General features: G+C 39.6%; 2 protein-coding genes across 3 annotated transcripts in view; one reads left to right on the forward strand and one right to left on the reverse strand.

The window, feature by feature from the left end:
* STARD4 (StAR related lipid transfer domain containing 4) overlaps positions 1-6,355 on the forward strand; it is a 29,155-nt gene extending 22,800 nt beyond the window's left edge. Inside the window, exon 6 of the mRNA XM_060761892.2 lies at positions 1,262-6,355. Coding sequence (XP_060617875.2) covers positions 1,262-1,488 — 227 coding nt within the window. The 3' untranslated portion in view covers positions 1,489-6,355. The remainder of the gene's footprint in view (positions 1-1,261) is intronic.
* A 1,253-nt stretch (positions 6,356-7,608) lies between these two features.
* Positions 7,609-18,486, reverse strand: part of CAMK4 (calcium/calmodulin dependent protein kinase IV) — a 108,334-nt gene continuing 97,456 nt past the window's right edge. For both annotated transcript variants that reach the window (XM_060761890.2, XM_060761891.2), the window contains 3 exons: positions 14,739-14,865; positions 12,957-13,109; positions 7,609-11,505 (listed from right to left, as the gene is read on the reverse strand). In XM_060761890.2, the coding sequence (XP_060617873.2) occupies positions 11,314-11,505; positions 12,957-13,109; positions 14,739-14,865 (472 nt within the window). In that variant the 3' untranslated portion in view covers positions 7,609-11,313. The remainder of the gene's footprint in view (positions 11,506-12,956; positions 13,110-14,738; positions 14,866-18,486) is intronic.

The following is an 18,486-nucleotide window of genomic DNA, read 5'->3' on the forward strand; positions in this document are numbered from 1 at the left end:
AAAATTTTACATATTTTATTTTATTGCATTACGCATTTATTTCCTTCACATAGATTAGTCTGTAATGATAAAATTATAAAGAATACTTGAAAAGACAAAATTTCCCCTCAAAGTTTACTGTAGCATGAAACATTCAACACAACACCAAGTAAATCAAAGAAGAATAATAATTTTTGCATCCATGATCTCTCTAGTAGTCCATGGCCTCTTGTTTTCTGATTTGCCAATAATCTGTTGAAAATGGCTGATAGACTGCATCAAATAATTGATCTGTTTGTGGCTGGTGTCCTCAACATTAAGAATCTAAAGTATAAATCAGTATAAATCAGTGCCCCCCCCCTTCCCGGTGGCACAGTGGGTTAAACCACTGAGTTGCTGAACTTGCTGACTGAAAGGTTCGAATCCAAGAGTGGAGTGAGCTCCCGCTGTTAGGCCCAGCTTCTGCCAACCTAACAGTTTGAAAACATGCAAATGTGAGTAGATCAATAGGTACTGCTTCTGTGGAAAGGTAATGGCATTCCATGCAGTCATGCTGGCCACATGACTTTGGAGGTGTCTATGAACAACGCTAGCTCTTCTGCTTAGAAATGGAGATGAGCACCACTCCCCAGAGTCAGACATGACTAGACTTAATGTCAGGGAAAACCTTTACCTGTGGATCCCCAAATGTTTTGGCCTACAACTCCCAGAAATCCCTGCCAGTTTACCAGCTGTTAGGATTTCTGGGAGTTGAAGACCAAAACATCTGGGGACTCACAGGTTGAGAACCACTGATATATGAATATAATAATAATAATAATAATAATAATAATAATAATAATAATCCTTTATTTATACCCCGCTAACATCTCCTGAAGGACTCGGTGCGGCTTACAAGAGGCCGAGGCCCAACAGATCAATAAAACAACAGCATAACAAATACAACGATAAATAAACTCAAAAAACAAGCAATAAACATTAGACTCATTTGCTCTAAATGTCTGTGGCAAACAAGCTATTATCAGCAGGGGCAGCTTGAAAAGTTGGCAACACCATTAAGGCATTCATAAATGCTATTGCACACACAAGAGACTTTCCATGGCTAAAGGTCCTCTTGCTGCATTAGTAGCTGCTGAAACTCCTCATTTTTTTAGTTGGGGTTTCATTGTCAGGCCTTTGAAAATTGATCTGAATAAAATTTGAAAATTTCTGACCCACTGAAAGAAACAGGTGTATTTTTTGTGAGCATCTCAACTCATGACAGTGTTTTATTTTAAAACAGGTGTCAGCCTGGATTATGGAGAAGTAAGACCAAATTTTGTCAGAGGGTTTAACCATCCCTGTGGCTGGTTCTGTTTCCCACTCAAGGACAACCCCAGACACAGCCTGTTGATGGGCTTCATCCAGACCGACCTGCGTGGGATGCTCCCCCAGTCTGCAGTGGACACAGCTATGGCTAGTACGCTGGCTAACTTTTATTCCGATCTCCGTAAAACTCTGAAAGCATGAGCCTTCGGCTCTATATGTTAGCTTGCCATCCTCCTCTGTTCCACACTGTAGATGTTTCAAACCAGAGCTTAGGATAGTTATTTTATGGACCTTAAATTAGAAAAATTCTTTTCTAATCAGTGTTTCGAATGGAAAATTGGTTGGAAGTTTCCTGCATGAAGGTCTCATATATTCCGTTGTGGTGTCTTTGGGCATAAACCAATTGGATACATGCTTGTTCTGATATAAGATTGGTTGAGTTCCCTGAGACCCATTTCTTGAGAAGCCTTCTTCTTGCTCCTGAAGAAAAAACCCAAATAATGTTCCCAGAGCATGTCTGGGAAATGCCTTTGTTCCAAGGCATGATTAAGGTGTTCATTACTTTGTTTTCTAAAATCTATGCTCCTCTGAAGCTTTTTTTGTGTCAGGAGTGACTTGAGAAACTGCAAGTCACTTCTGGTGTGAGAGAACTGGCTGTCTGCAGGGGACACCCAGATGTTTTACCATCTTTCTCTCATGTCCTCGCATGGGGAGCTGGAGCTCTGCTCCCCGGATTTGAACTGCTGACCTGTTGCACCCATTGCGCCACTGGGGCTCCTCCTTTCAAGCTGAATTAGTAGGAAGCATGCTTTCACCTTCTTAATTTGAAGATGAGCCTCTACTTCCTTGGCATCCCATTATCACAGTGGCCAGCCAAATGTTTTGGCTGAAATTCAAAACTCACTGTACTCTGGACATTTAGTCTAGAGCAGTTGCTAGCTCTTACAAATCCCTCTGCTGGATTGGAGTCTTTTGTGTCCACTTGCTAATGAGATGTGTACGTTTTGAGACATCCACCATGTGGGTAGGGATTGGAAAAGCTACTTTTGGGAACTGTGAGTCTTTGAATCCACAGGCGGTGTCAAGAAGGTTATTTCCCCCAGCTTATGGATTCATGTTTCCCTACATTGCACTATACATAGGAATGTGTACTCCCAATTGCTATCTTGGACTGCATGTGTATTGTTACCTATGGCCAAAAAAGCAGGAAGGGGGGAGGAGAAAAACAAGACTGCCTGGTTTATATTTCACTATGGGTTTTCATGGCTATAAACCCACTTCTTCAGACACAATAAAAACATTAATATTAAATGTCCGGTTGTAAATCATATTTATACAGTTATGGGACTGGGATAGAATTTACACATTCCCACAACTGTATAAATATGTATTATAACGAGCCTTTAATATCAGTCTACTGCTTCTAAAGACATGGGTTTATGCCTACCAAATCTCATCTAAAATGAAAACCAGTTAGTCCTAAAGATGCTGCCAAATTTCTCCCCCCCCCCCCCCGCCACTTTTTATGCTGCAAGAAACTGATGCAACTACTATTTTGAAAGTTATCTGTGACTGTATCTGGATTCAAAAATAAGTATTTTCACAACGCTAGCAAACAGACAACACAGATGAAGCTTAATATGACAAAAAGCACAAGGAGTTTTGATGATAGAAATCATCTTGACTTTTGATGGCAAAAGTCATTGATGCATACCGTAATTTTAAATATAATTAAAATTAGATTGTAATTTTAAAGTTAGAAAGAAATCTACATTTAGGGTGCTTAATTCAGATCTTGGGCATTATATAGTTTGCTAAATTTATTATTTGGTGTTTGCCTTCAAGTCATTTCCAACTTATAGTTGATCTTAAAACAAATCTGTCATAGTGTGGGATTGCCTTTGCTTTCTTCTGAGACTGAGAATGTGGGGCCCCTTACACACAGCTGAATTTTCTGCTTTGAGGTGAAATATATGGCAGCGTGGACTCAGATAACCCAGTTAAAAGCAGATATTGTTGGATTTTCTGCCTTAATATTCTGGGTTATATGGTTGTGTGGAAGGACCCTGTGGAAGGACCCTGGGATTGCCCGATATTACCCAGTGATTGAGTAAAGATTTGAACAGTTTATTATAGGATCAAATGTGGAAGCTTGCCCAGAGGAGGGTAACCAAAATGGTCAGAGGTCTGAAAGCCATGCCCTAGGAGGAACAGCTTAGGGAGCTGTGTATGTTTAGCTTGGAGGTTAGTAGATGACTTGATACTCATGGTTCAATGTCATATTGAAGATGGAGCAAGCTTGTTTTCTGTTGCTTCAGAGACTAGGACATGATGGATTGAAACTTCAGGAAAAGAGATTCCAACTGAACAATTTCCTGATGGCAATAATCATAATACACTACTTTGGAGTATGGTGGAATCCCTTTCTTTTGAGGTTTTTAAACAGCCTAGATAGCCATCTATTGGGACTTCTTTGACTGGGATGGGATGGGAGGGAATTGGACTTTGATGGTCCTTGTGATATCTCTCCAGCGCTGTGATTCCAAATGTACATCACATAATATGCACCTAGGAATAAATATGCAGGAACCTGCTTTTTTATCAGAAAATAATGTGTCCTAAGATCAGACCAAAGGTCTGAATATTCCAGCTTTCTGTCTCCCACAGTATTTCACCAGTTACCTCTGAGAAGTCCTTAAGCAGGGCATGAAGGCAATAGCCTCCTCCTGTAATTCTCCCTTAGCAATGGATGTATAGAGGCACATTGGCTGTTTCTTATTCTGGAGGTATTCCATAGCTATTATGACTAGTAGCCACTAATCCCTCGTGTATTTGTCAACTGTTCTTTTAATACTACCTAAATGTAGTTGTGGAGAGACAGACTGATGTAGTGCTTTGAGTGTTAGCCAGGAACTCCAGGAGATTAGCGTTCAAGTCCTTGTTTTGCTATGAAAACTCATTGGGTGACCTTGGGGCAAGTCAGTCTCTCACTCTTGGAAGAAGGTAATAACAAATCTTGCTGAGCACCATATATTGACTGACTTGAAGGCACACAGCAATCGCAACAAGCCTAGTGTCTGGCTATAACTTCTAGATTGGCAGCAAATATCCATGTCTCGCGGTCCAGCACATGTTTTCTTTATGGGATGTTTGATATAGAGTTGAGCAAACTGGCCTTGGTCATCTGGCATTAGAGAACAGAAATAAAATGGCCTTCTGCTGTTTTTTTCTTCTTCAAGAAAGGGACAGGAATGTGCTTGCAGTGTGTGCTTACTGCATAGCAAATGCAAAGGGAATGCCTTTGATAAAACTCAGGTAATGGATTGTAAATAGCAAAACCGCTGTAAAATAGTAGTATCTACTATATTCAGAAGTGATTTCTTCCACAGTTAACCAGGAAAATGGCTCTGCAGAATTATGTATGGCTGTTAAGGCACTCTGATTAGCTATAGAGTAGCCTAAGTACGCTAAAGGATCCCATCTGATCTTGGAATTTGGGCTGGCCCTGCTTAATACTTGGATGGGAGGCCTCAAATGAATTCTGTATGCAGAAAAATCTTATTTAAGAGAAAGGAACTGACACAATCACCTCTGAGTATTTCTTGAACTAAGAAAACCCTATGATATTCATGGGGACACCATAAGTTCTGCATTTGTGAGGATGCCTGTGGCTATATACTTCTCTAGGGAGCCTGCCAGCTACCCACTGATATCTTGCCAATGAAGAAGCAGAAGTGCTGTAGTTTCCATCTCAAATGCAGAAATGAGTGGCAAGTAGGGTCCCAGAGGAGAGGAAAACCCCGAGCATTGTGCCTGCTGGCTGGGGTTTGCTGCCACTTCTGCTGCTGCCCTGTGCCATTTTAGAAATAAGGCACTCCAGCATCCACATTTGTTTTGGTATCCACATGGGGTCCTGGAATAAAACCTCAGCAGATACTGAGGGTCCACTGCAATCTAATAAAGTATATTTCCAAGTTCTGGTTTCACTTTAAAAGAAAAGCAATAGTATTAAAGAGTAGTGCTTAGCCTTCTTACTGATCAGAACACAAAAGGAGTTGCACGTTCATAGGACTGGTCCAGTAAGAATGAGGAACGCTCTCTTTCTATAGATATATAGGAATGTGTGTTTTAAAGGGCTGGACATGTTTAAATATGCAAATAAATGATCATTTTTACTCTTGGTTGTTTCCTAATCCAGACCCAAGAGATTTTGTTTCAAAAGGGAGCACTGGCTGGTGACTTCCATGGCAGTAAAATAGTAGTCTGGACTTTGCAGGAACTCTCCAAGGTGCTGAACTTATTTTCAAGACCGGCATTGCCATTTTGGGTAGCTTATTTAAAGTTTGGAGAGACCTCCTAGAATGGATTCACTATTACAACAACATAGGACACCTTATCCGTACTTTTCAAAAATTAAAAAAATGATAGAGAGACCTGTAGTCCTGTTTCCATACCTAGTTTTAATCCTTAAGAGACAAAACATAATTTGCCATTGGATATATTTTATTAAAATGTGCATTATTATTATCAGCAACAAAAATACCTATTTCAGAAGGTAATATAGTGAAGCATGTGGATATATTTAAAAGCAGCTGTAGCTATTAAAAGTAGAAAGGTATTGCAATGTATTTAATAAGAGTGTGTTCTCTTTCAATAGGACTTCACAGTGCTTACCTTTAACTGATCATCACTCTGAGTTTAAATATAGGTTTATCATAGTATTTATGAATCTATTCTCAGGAAAATATTTTCCTATGACTCCTATTCAGGGTCCAGAAAGAATTCATCTGAGAAGTTCAGTAGAATGTGATCTTCTGACAGTTTTGTGATGACTTTTTTTAATTATTAGTATGCTTAGATGATTTGAACAAATGTTTTAAAATTCACTTGCTGGCCCAAGTGACCACAATTCGGCTTAAGGCAAGGAAACTGCTTCTGGCTATCAAAACGATGCCTCCGCTGGGAAAACTGTTTGAGGATTGTGGTATATTTTTATTCTGTGCTATAATTAGTATGCAAGTATTTATATGAGGTGTTTATGATGTACATTAAAGTATTAAGTTCAAAATATTTTGTCTTTTTTTTCAAAATAAATAAAACAGGCGACCAGCACCAGACATACAAATGAATCTGGCTTCTTTTTTTCTATGATAAACTAATGTTTATCATAGCCATATGGGTCTAAAGGCCTTGAACAAACATCTATCTGAGACTCAACAGAGACTCTGTTAAATCAGGGTTGGTAAGGGCAGCCCAGTCTTCTTGTGATCACCCTCACCATTTTATGTTTCCCAGGGTGCAAAATATTGCACTTGTTTGTCTTCTATGCCATGTATTTCTCCCTCTCCACACTGTTTTAGGCTCAAAGAAACTTTTTTTTCTAAATGGGAATGAATTTAACGTGACTTCTTTCTTTCGCCTTAGTAATTCCCTTTCAGTGCTGGTGTCACACATGCTACCCAATGATTGCTTATTCTCTTGGCCCTCCTGCTCTGAAATACTTATTTTCTTTCTGTTTTTACTTTCTTTCTCTACAAATATGCCTCCTCTATCTATTTTCACATTAACTCCTCTGCAGTACTAGCTTTGTTTTCAAGTTTCTTAGCCTTGAGCTCTTGTCTTGTTGGGGCGCAAACACTCCTTATTGTCACAGTGTGAAAATATGGTATATGACTTCTGAAATCATATTTTGAAGTGCCATCCAGGTTGCCTGACAGTTACAGGTTGCCTAACTACACCCATTGGGAAGACCCCACAGCACCCTTTATTGGAAAAATGAAATGCTAAAAAAAATCTGGCTTTTTGTCACTGTCATTTTTATATAGTATTAATTCTAGATCAGGCCCTGAGAAAAGAACTGTTTTCTCCTCCTTTGATGACGTAGTAATGGAATTCTGCGAGGGAACTTCTTTTTAAGTTTAACTGCCCTGGGAAGGCCATATGGTCTCCACCATTCTTCTTCTGCTTTTTTTCTTCCAGTGAGGATGCATTTTGCCTCTCTGCAGGCAAAATATAGCTGCATGGACTTTTTAACCTTTACCTTCTTTAGAAGATGAGATTTAGTAAGCTAGTTAGCTCCAAGGCTTTTCTATCAAGAATGTATTTCTTTTACCTTAATAAATATTTTGAACCCAAAGTTCTGACTCTGCAATTCTGAGCCACCCTAAAGATTAGAAGGCTATTCCTTCTCACCACACATACGTTTCTGCTGCTGATGGAGTTTACTTCTGGTACTCTGCTATATTTTGGTGGAATTACCCTAACGGAGGGTTATTTTGAGCCTAACAGCTCAGATTTCCCAACAGAATGACAATCAGGAACCCAAGTCTTACTTCTTTATTTTCATATGGTACATGCAAATCACTTCTTAAACATTTCAGCGTCCACTTGTATCATTTTGCAGACATCGGTTTCCCGATTATATGAAAAGACTAGGTAAGTTCCATTTATTAAAGCTTCAGAAAAGGCAAACGTGTCTAATTCAAAGTTCTTCCTTACTTTACATGGAAGTGTGATCCTATGCCAGCTTGATCAGTCATACCTGTGTTTATATCCTGTGTGCACTGCCAGAAATAGATGTTTTTTCATTGGGTTTTGAATTAATATGGCATATAGATGAAAACATGCAGTGGGGAAGCACCTGAATACAGACCAGTATTGTCCAAGTCTTTCTTATGGTCTTTTTTTGCTAATGCCATTTGTATAAAATACATTTCACTTTAACCATATCATTTTCACACACAGAAAAAAACTTGAGACCATAGTAATACAAACTGAGTGCCTTAGATCATGATGAAACACACAGTTAAACATATTTAAATTCATTGGAGCTATGATCTGTACTTAGGAGTAAGTTCGACTTAACTTGATAGGAATTAACCTTGTGTTGACAAGGACAGTGCGATAAGTGTGCTTTTTAGGCAGCAATCTTCTATATAACTGGGACTAAAGTCCCACTGAAATTTTTTGCATGATTCAAACTCTGTGAGATTGTGCCCCCTCTGCTTTTAAGATATACACATTCCAGTCGTGTGCCAACCAGGAACTGGAGCAGAAAGAGAGAACTGGTATGCCTTCATCGATCAAGTAAAAAGCTATATTTAGTATTAATATTCTGCATTCACAACATTTCATATATCTATTTATTGTCACAATCTTTACAGTAGCCCTGTAAGGTAGGCTGGAATTATAATTCCAATATTGCACATAGGAGGTGGGGAAGCTGAGGTCAAGCAACCATGACTGCCTACTAAGTACCAAAGCCATGCTTTTAGGCTTCAGCGCTATGCATTCTGCCGTGGGAGTAAGTGCCGTGGCACTCCACAGGGCTTAAGGTTAAACAACTATGTGTGATACCTTGCTTTAAAAAAACACTTAATAACACAACCCCCCACAAGAATCAAATATATCACACTCCTTTGTTTTGCCATGATAATTGTTATTAGAATATTCCATCTAGCAGGGATACGGACTTCAGATTAAGACTTACTGATGTGGATTCCTTGCAAATGTACTGAAAATCAATCACAGTAGAGGTTTAATGGTAAGACTTTGTTCCATCTATTTGATGGAAATGGAGCAATACACAATTTCAGAGCTGTACTGTTATGCCTTAACCATTACTGTCTTTCAATTTAGCATGATGGTGTCTTTTAAGCATCCGATGACCGATTTCTGTAATAGTGAAACCACTCTGCTATAACATATAATAAAATTCCACCTAACAAGCAAAGGTATGGATGGGTTATGAACCTGCTCACATCATCTGCAATTTCATTACTATGGGAGATGGATAGCACCAATACTGTGTGGCATTTTCAATTCCCCAATATTTTTAACTAGCCAAAGGCTCAAACTGACGTATCCAACTACAGTTGGAGGTTGGTTCTGGGATGTATTTTGTCTTTGCAGATGCTTTGATTAGCCCTTCAGAATTCACTGGTACTAAGATGCTGAAACTCTTACATTTTGTTACTGTTCTAATGACTTTCAGGTCTCTACTATTGTGCTATTCTATGTATCATTAAAAAAATCCCCTAGCTTTCTTGAAGGATTGTTCTATGAAAAGAATGCACCATAAACTTATAAAAAACTACTAAAGCACTACATTTTTTTCTGGAAGCAATAACCTGGTCCTAAACCCAGGCTGCATCTCAGGACTGCTAACGACGCAAGCCATTTATGTCAATGGGCCATGCATCTGCATAGCAACACCCAGAAACTGTCACCTTCCAATTTAAAGTGTGCACAACCTCCTCATGAACAGCGATTGCCATTCCTCTTGAATATACTTCACAACCCACTGGCAGCTCCAGAGCATTGTCCTTCACAGAAGAAATTTTTTTCCCTTTATATTAAATGTTACAGATCATGCAGCTCTTCCCTATTCATGTTCTCTGAATTGTTCTGTTCTCCAGTCAATAATTTGCCATTGCAAATATAAAATCCATCTCTATTTTTCCCCTTCCAAGATCTTGGAATGTGTTTACTTTTTGTGCTTGGTCAACAACTCTTTGTGCTAAAGAAACATTTCTGTCACGTTAAGTTCGAATTATTTATGCACTGAATATGTGTCAAAACCACACAACGCATTTTAAAAAATCATATCAGACTTTCTCTGAAAAATGAAGTGTGCTGTTCTAATTTTCCAGGCCTCATATAAATAATGCAGTAGAACAGAAAACACAAAATCAATTCATACTTTCTGTGCATACTCTTATCTCAGCTAACATTTGGATCCGAAATGTTTCTAAATAATTAAGAAGTAAGGAATAACTGCCTATCTGTCATTGCCGAAGTACTTGAAAAGCAACTTAAATTGTAATCCTGAATCCACGTATTTGGGATTAAGTCCTAGTAAATTAAATAGGGCTTGCTTCTACTTTAGGATTGTGCTGTAAGAAAATTGTCACTTGCCATTTTTTTTGTAATGCATCTATTTAGAAAGTCACATGCTATAAAATGTATTACAAATGAATGCTTGTTGTTCTGCGTTTTCCCTCCATCCACACCAGACAAAGTTCTTAACTCCTTTTCCTGCAGGGAGACATTTGAATTTACCCTGATATTGGTCTTTATTGGCACTTCCGTAATCATTCACTCTACCATCAGAGGTAAATAAAACCCCACCCAACTGCACACCTCTGGTATCCTCAGCTATGTAAGCATTTCTGTTGTTTACTTCAGCTTCTTGATTGTTTCCCAACTGGAAAGTCCTCACATTGTATATCCTTCCTCACTGTATACTCACAGATTTGGAGCTGTGACTAATTCCAACTGGCCTTTAACAATGGCACCTACCGTCTTTATTTGTGTACTGTTTTTAGTATTTTCTCAGTCATCACAGATACTGAAATGTCAGAAGTCTGACAGATATTTTGGAGATCATCAAAACAGTGAGTGATAGAGATAAGGCATTCTTATCATCGGCTTCAGGAACATACAATTTCATAACACTTCAAAGGAACATTTCAACCTGTCATAAGAATGTGCGGAATGTTTTTGCATATAAATTCCCCTATTGTAAACAGTTTGCACATTATCACTGTTAGATGCAAAATGTCCCCACATCCTGTTTTGAGGGGGGGAAAAACCACCTGATGGATTTGAAGTGTCCCATCAATCTACTGAGTGATTATGAGTTTGAAAGGAAGCATATCAAAGAAATGTCATGATCTCTAGGAAATGCCTAACTTGTATTAACCAGAATCCTCACTCCTTTCAGAGATTATCTATAAACATTGTATATGAGATATATGTGTTGACCACAAGGATTCTCCCACGCTCCCTACTCTCTTGGTATCACTGTACATATCACTTTATCCATGGCATGCCAATAAAAGACTGTTTACTTTTTTTTTTCAGAAGCAGTCACATGCATTGAAGTTCAGGTCACCAGCTAGTGCATTTTGCATCTCAAAGCAAAGCCTCCCCAGAAGGGTCAATGCTTATAATTCTTTCCCGCTGAATGGTAACTTGGCTGGTGCATGAAATGACACATCTCAGCTGAAACAAATACCCTAAAATCTAAGGCTCTTCAGGCGCTTCTTCCTGAAAGACCACTGGTTGAGATTCAACAAAGCTTGCTGCGTCTTCATTTCCCCCCAGTCTCTCATCAGAATCGCTTTCTGGACCACGTTGGCTTGACTTGCCATCATGACTGCTGTGGCTGCTTGCGCTTCCAAGGCGAGTTGATGCAACAACAGCTTTCACTGCAGCCTGAATTTTTAAACAAACAAGCAAACAAACAAAGACCACAGTTAGATTGCTTGGTTTGTGTACTCTGGCTTTGTTAAAGTGAGGTAGTAGTAATCTGTTCGAAGCAAGAAGACAATCACTTCATAGTATTTAAAGAGATAGCAAGAGCAGTTTTAGCATAAAGGGAGCCCATAATACCTTTGAGACTAGTAGGTTTATTCTAGCTTAAGGTTCAATACGGAGATTGGGAAGTTCTGGCTCTGAAGGCACACACAAAGCCCCACCCAATCTGCAAGTTTATTATACTGATAATTGATAAGAGGCTATCTGAATCCTTGTTAAGTTGTAAGCCTGGCTATTTATTTATTTATTTATTTCATTTTCCACACTTATATCCTGCCCTTCTTGACCCCAAAGGGGACTCAAGGTGGCCTTACAAAGGCAACAATTAGATGCCGCATGCGCACATATCATTGATAAATAAACAAAAAACATTAAAACATTAAAACCAACTAGTTAAAACATCACATTAAAACAACAACTTCAAATAGCTTTGCCTGTAACTATTGCCTGTAACTGAGCTCTAGTTTACAGACAAAGAAGAATGTGCATGGAAGAAGAGCTTTGGTTTGCAGTCCGATATCCTAGACTGTTACATAATGTCTGAATTAACTCTATCCAGACATGCATGTGTAGGAGTGGAAATGTATCTCCTAATTACTAAAAGCATTGTGGAAATAATATTGAATGCAATGTGTTATATGCTTTAATATGCATTTAATTTTAATTTTTAACTGAAGTTTATTCTGTTTGTTGTCCAAAGCCATTGAATAGTTGACATATGTAGAGCCACCTTGAGTCCTCTTCAGAGTAGAGAAAGGTGTGATGTCTAATTTTCAATAAGCACCTCCCTATCCCACAACTTATTCCGTTGACAAGGTTCACCCAAAGAATGAAGGTGGCTAGAACAGAAAAGGACAAAAGCACAGGAGAGCAACCTGTTCCTTGAGAAAATTGACTCACTTCCTGGCATGGGAGGTGCCTTTCCACCCCCAGGAGACCAGTGCTGAATTCAAACAGGGGAATTCAAGATTAAGGATGAAGATCTCAATACATTATATTGGTCAGGGAAAAAATATCTCAGTGGTCAAATGAAATAGGTTATTTTGTTCTATTTGTTTCTGTTAGTTTGTTTTAAAGCATTATGCAAAGTAAGTAGCTGAAATTTACTGTGGACTAAATCCAATCATTGTGCCCACCTAGAGAAGAACCATTGCATCAATGCAATATATATAAATGTTGACTTACTAAATTCCATTTATTCAATAGGTTTGCTCTGGTTGGGACTAACAATTAGATTCAGGCTAGAGATTATTACTGTTTAGGTGACTGTGCCTCACGTTGTACATCAATCTGAGTGTCGAAGCTGCAACAAAAACTGACTCTTGGGGACAAATCTGTCCAGGACATACCTTAAGTTTACGCCGAGCATTGAATTCTTGGAGTTTCTTCTGGGCTGTATCCATATGTGCAAAATTGGCAGCCTTTCCTGTGACCCAGGGATGCTGCAGAGCTTGGAATGTAGTAAGACGCTTCTTGGGGTCAAGCACAATTAGCTTCTTTACCTACAAAATATGAAAAAGTAAAAAAAAAAACACCACTCTACATTTTATTCTTTTAGTTTTATAGGCTGCAGTCCAAAGATGCTACTATACACTTTGTCCAAAACTCTTCTGAAGAGAGCATCAATCTGAGGATCCAGAAGGTGAAAGAAAGGCTTCCTCCCCCCCAGCTATGCAACAGCACTTGGGTGACTTCTGGGTTCAAGTCTGTCTCTGGCCTGGACCTGCACCTGGGGAAGGAAGCTCTGCTGTCATCCTTCAACATAAGGCTGCTCAGGTGCAAAATAGAACCCATGGTCTTTTCAAACTACAGACTTGGAGTATTATAATTCCATTTTATTTACAACATCCTATGGTATCCTGAGGTTTGTAGTTTGGTGAGGCACTAGAGCTCTCTGGCTGAGAACTTAAAGTATTCCCCCTAAACTGCATCAGTTAGGATTGCAATTGCCATAGCAATTTAACATGGAATATAGTGGTAGAGTTATGCAATGTGAAAGGGTCTGGATATAGACCGCCCATGACCCCACCGCCAATAAGTGGCCAAGGAAAGTTGTCCAGCAGCAAATTTGTTGTTGCACAAGGAAGTTCAAGCAGATACTTGGGGCTACAACAATGTACTTTACCAACAGGATCCTGGTATTTATTTGCCAAGACTTGTATTTCTGATAAATGATTGCTGGTTGCACAATCCATCAGCTCCTTGGTAGGATTCCAATTCTGATGGGCAAGGACAGGATCAGGTGGTGGAACCCTGAAGCAGTTCCAAAAACATTGCTTGTTTGGTACACATGTATGAGCTCCCACATTAGGAGGATGACTTTGTGCTGAGGTGGCATTGGTAGGCCAAGAACCAACCTCCTTTGGACCTAAAAGGGGGAGTGGAAGTGGGCTTCCTCTTTCCCTCTGTCATGAATGAGACTAAAGTCTCAGAAGCAACCAACCAATGCACTATCAGCTTCTTTGCTCGAATTGCAGTTGGAAAGGGGGGCCAAGTGGGCAGAAAACACTAACAACCTCAGGAAGGACAGGAGAGAAATGTCTCCAGATCTCCTTTCTCGGGAGCATGGCTCTTTTGACGGAATTACAGTAGAAGAAGCGTATGTACATATATAATGTGTAACTCCAAGAGCAACATGAGGTCACTGGCCATTGGAAGATCTCATGCTTTTGCTACAGTTTTATCACTGATAATCCAACCTTGCTAATGGGAAAAGAGGAATTGAACTAAATATCTTCTTCCTCACCCACTGACAGCTTTGTCAACGCTAAAAGTGCCCAGCTCCTAATGTGTGGGACATGCAGCGTTTTCATTGATCATTCATGCTGGCAAAATACATGTATATAATGACATACTTTTTCATCATAAAGTGATTAATATCCAATTTTATTTAGATTCACAGTGTCAAATCTAACCTAAACAAATTATCAAGAAATTGAAGAGGAAAAACAATGTCTTAGGTCCAAGGCTCTCGCATGTCCTTGTGCCATTGGTCAGTCCCCACCTGAATGCAACTATGAGTCACAGTTCTCATTTTAGCATTTTATAAAAACTATGTTTCCATGGAGTTTCCACACATTCAAAACAATCCCTAGTATCCTAAAATCAATGATGAAAATTGTTGAACATACCAAGTCCTTGGCATTCAGAGACACATCATCCCACCAAGGGGAAACAAAATCATATTCACAATTCAGAATTCTCTTGAACATGTATTGGTCTCCTCTTTCATCATAAAATGGTTCAAAACCACAAAGTCTGGAGAGAAAACAAGAAATAAATCAGTGATATGGCTTGATCATATAGACAAGCTTTACCATTCTTTACACAAACAGTATTTTGCATCTATATGAAGGTGCTGGATATTTCTGGATAGTGGAAGTTACAGGATCATCACTTATCACGAACTATAATGGGTAGTGCTTATAGGAAGTGAAGTTCAACAGCATCTAGAGGAGAACATCTGTGCTATATTTCCTTTCTCGAATATGGATATTAAAAATATCTGGATTCTAGTAATCTTACAGAGATTCTCAAACTCTGGTCCTCCAGGTATTATTATTATTATTATTATTATTATTATTATTATTATTATTATTATTATACTACGTTTATACCCCACCCTTCTCACCCCAGTGGGGGACTCAGGGTGGTTTACAATCCATGGCATACAATGCTGCATTACACATATAATAATAAACATAACATATGAATTTAAACAATTAACATATCAATTTCAAACATACAATAATAAACATGAGATAATAATTCGAATATAAATACAATAACAAGCTTAGAAGTAATTCAAATAGAAATACAATAAAAAGATTAAAAGTAAACATACAATAATTCAAATATAAATACAAAAAAGAGCTTAAAAGTAAACATTGAATCCCAACCAAAGTGAGCTGATGGAAAAAGTGGTCTGAAGCAACAGGAGAGGCAGGGGAACCCCGAAAATGAGCGCCCACACAGGTGTTCCAATGTCCAAATGATGGGCAGCGTGGCTATGGAGGCACCCGGTGCAGGTATTCCAGCAGCCGGGCAATGGGTGGAGTGGCCATTAAAGTAGCAGCGCAGTGAGGTTGCGGGGGCCATGTTCTCTCCCTGCTGGGTCAGCTGGCTGGAATGAAGGTGTGGCTGCAGGTCTCCTCATGGGTAAGCCCAGGGCTGAGCAGGTAGCAAAGCTGGATGGCAACACTCAGGCCCCAGGGTCCCTCTTGCAGCAGAGCCCAACAAAGCTCCTTTTGACTTCAACTCCTAGAAACCCCTGCCAGCTTCCCAGCTGTTAGAAATCGTAGTATCTGAAGACAAGAACACCTGGTAGACCAAAGGTTGGAAACCACTGTCTAAAATATTTGTGTATGAGAGAGAGGGAGCCTTTAAATTGCTTGTCAGTTTATGGTGAACTCATGCATTTTATAGCATTTTCTCAGGAAGTCCAAGGTAGTTCTGACAGTTCCTTCCTCTGAAATATAGACTACAGAAACTGGTATTCATTGACAGTGTTCCATTCAAAGATTAGTCAGGGTCTTTTTTGTGTGTCAGGGGCAACTTGAAAAACTGCAAGTTGCTTCTGGTGTGAGAGAATTGGCTGTCCACAATTCTCAGGGTATGCCCAGATGTTTGATGTCTTACCATCCTTGTGGGAGGCTTCTCTCATGTCCCCGCATGGGGAGCTGGAACTGAGCTCAACCTGCTCTCCCTGGATTCGAACCACTGACTTGTCGGTCAGCAGTCCTGCCAGCACAAGGGTTTAACCCATTGCACCACCAGGGGCTCCAGGGCTGATCCTGATTAGCTTCCAAGATCAGACGGGATCTGGGACCTTTGGGGTATTTAGACTACTTTCATAATTTTGAAATTTTAAAATGCTTCCATATCAAAGGTTGGCCCACACACTGAAAAATACTGTATAGAATTGTATTTCCAAAACACTGCTATTTCAGAATGTAGGAGGTAGTGGGCATATGTTGATTTCCACACACAGTTTTTCCAAACATAAAAAACCAAAGTTTTCCATAAATCCCTCAGAATTATGGCCAGTAGCCATATTGAACTTGGAAATCTGGGAGCTGCAGCCCAAATAAGTAAGTGTTCCAAAATCTGATTAAAAACAAAATAACTACTACATCAAAGGAAATAGCTGCAGGTCCACTGGCCTTCTCTTTGAAGTGGTTATGTTCCCACATGAATGACTGTGTTAAGAACTGGGGATCTAAGACATGGAGAATTTTAAATCTATCTTTCTTAACAGTATTTTGGGAGATTTAAAGTACTGGGGGGAAAAAACTAAAAATATCTAATATTGGCTGTAGGTGGAAGTAAAAGGACATTAAAATGCCGATGTGTGAGTGCATGTGTGTTTGTGATTAGGGATGCACACATACATGTAGGTGCCTTCTTATGACGACTATATTAATACATATCATATTACTTGCAAATATGGTATGCACTAACACTGCCACCTAGTGTTATTTTTAGGGAAGAGAATGAAATTAGTCTGGTGGAAGATCCTCTTCCATTACCAGAAATGATGAAGGATCCAACTGCATGTTCTGTCATCTTTTATATATATAGAATGAATGGCAGTGCCATCTTGTCTTTCTCTTCAGACAGCCAAATGGTTTTGGCCAGTCTTCACTGAATAGGTATAAATGAGTGTGAAAGATTAGGGGTTTGTCTACACTAGCCACCAAACTCAGGATCAGAAGTTGTTCCTGGATGCCCAAACGACATCCAGGGACTTTTAAGTGCTTAATGAAGGGTAAACCAGGTGAAGCAAAATCAGTGAATGCTCTGGAGTTTTGCTGAAACTCTAGAGCAGGACTAGTGCCTGATTTAGGACAAATGAGGCCCTGTGCTAGTTGAGTTATGAAGGAGATAGGCCAGGTAGGCTTGCACTGCCTGCTGTGTGACATACTCCCTGAGGGATTTATGGAAAAGTTTTCCATAATCCTGTGGAAAACAACTATCAACTATCATTATATCTGGAATCACTTTGAAACAGAATGCTTTCAAATTTAGAATTTCACCACATCAGCAAAATTCATCATAAATGGGGATTTTTCAGGAAGATGGATCCCTTGGCCAACGGGGCCCTGTGTTTAAGCACACCTAAGGCACAATGGTAATCCAGCACTGAACAGGCCACACTTTGGGCAGAGTGTGGACAGTATGACTGGCTCCGGAGCAAGTGGTCTGTTGCTTACACAGCCTCTTTCCACTTTGCTTGGCAGTGAAGAAAAGGGGACAGATTGGGCATTTGTTGCCCCTCGTTACAGTGGCAGATGGCCACAAAGCTCTGGGAGGGCTCTTGGACATCTTGTTCACCTTTGCTGACGTCATCAAAGCATCTGACACTAAGGCCACCCAGCAGCAGAAATGGTGACAAGAAAGGTAAGATGACAGTTCAGCAGGCTGAACCAATTTCAGACCAGTTGGGTCATAAGAACTCCGTCACACTGCCACTTGGGATGGACATATTCCATGTGACTGTCTGTGAGCCCAGTCTGGAGTATTGCTATTCCAGATCGGCTTTGGTTTTAGTAGTAGGTATAGATAAACCTTAGGCTTTCAGCCATCACCTTCCAGAGTTTATCATCCTGGAATACACAAACAGAAGGAGAATAATTAATGATGGTCAAAAACTCCTGTTGGGTTGGGTGGGGAACTTTGTGATAGAACTGCCACCAAATCCAATACTAGGGCAGAAGGTGGAGGAGAGCTGATTCTCTCCTCACTCAGTTATTTTTTCCTTTCCCTGCTTCTCCCATTGAAGTCATGGGGAAGTTATACATTATGTCAACTCCATAAGTGACTTAGTTTAGAGTCTTTAAGGGTATTTGTCTGGGCAATGTCAGTGTTGTAGATGCACCC

This window comes from Anolis sagrei, chromosome 2, assembly GCF_037176765.1.
Source record: "Anolis sagrei isolate rAnoSag1 chromosome 2, rAnoSag1.mat, whole genome shotgun sequence".
Lineage (NCBI taxonomy): Eukaryota > Metazoa > Chordata > Lepidosauria > Squamata > Dactyloidae > Anolis > Anolis sagrei.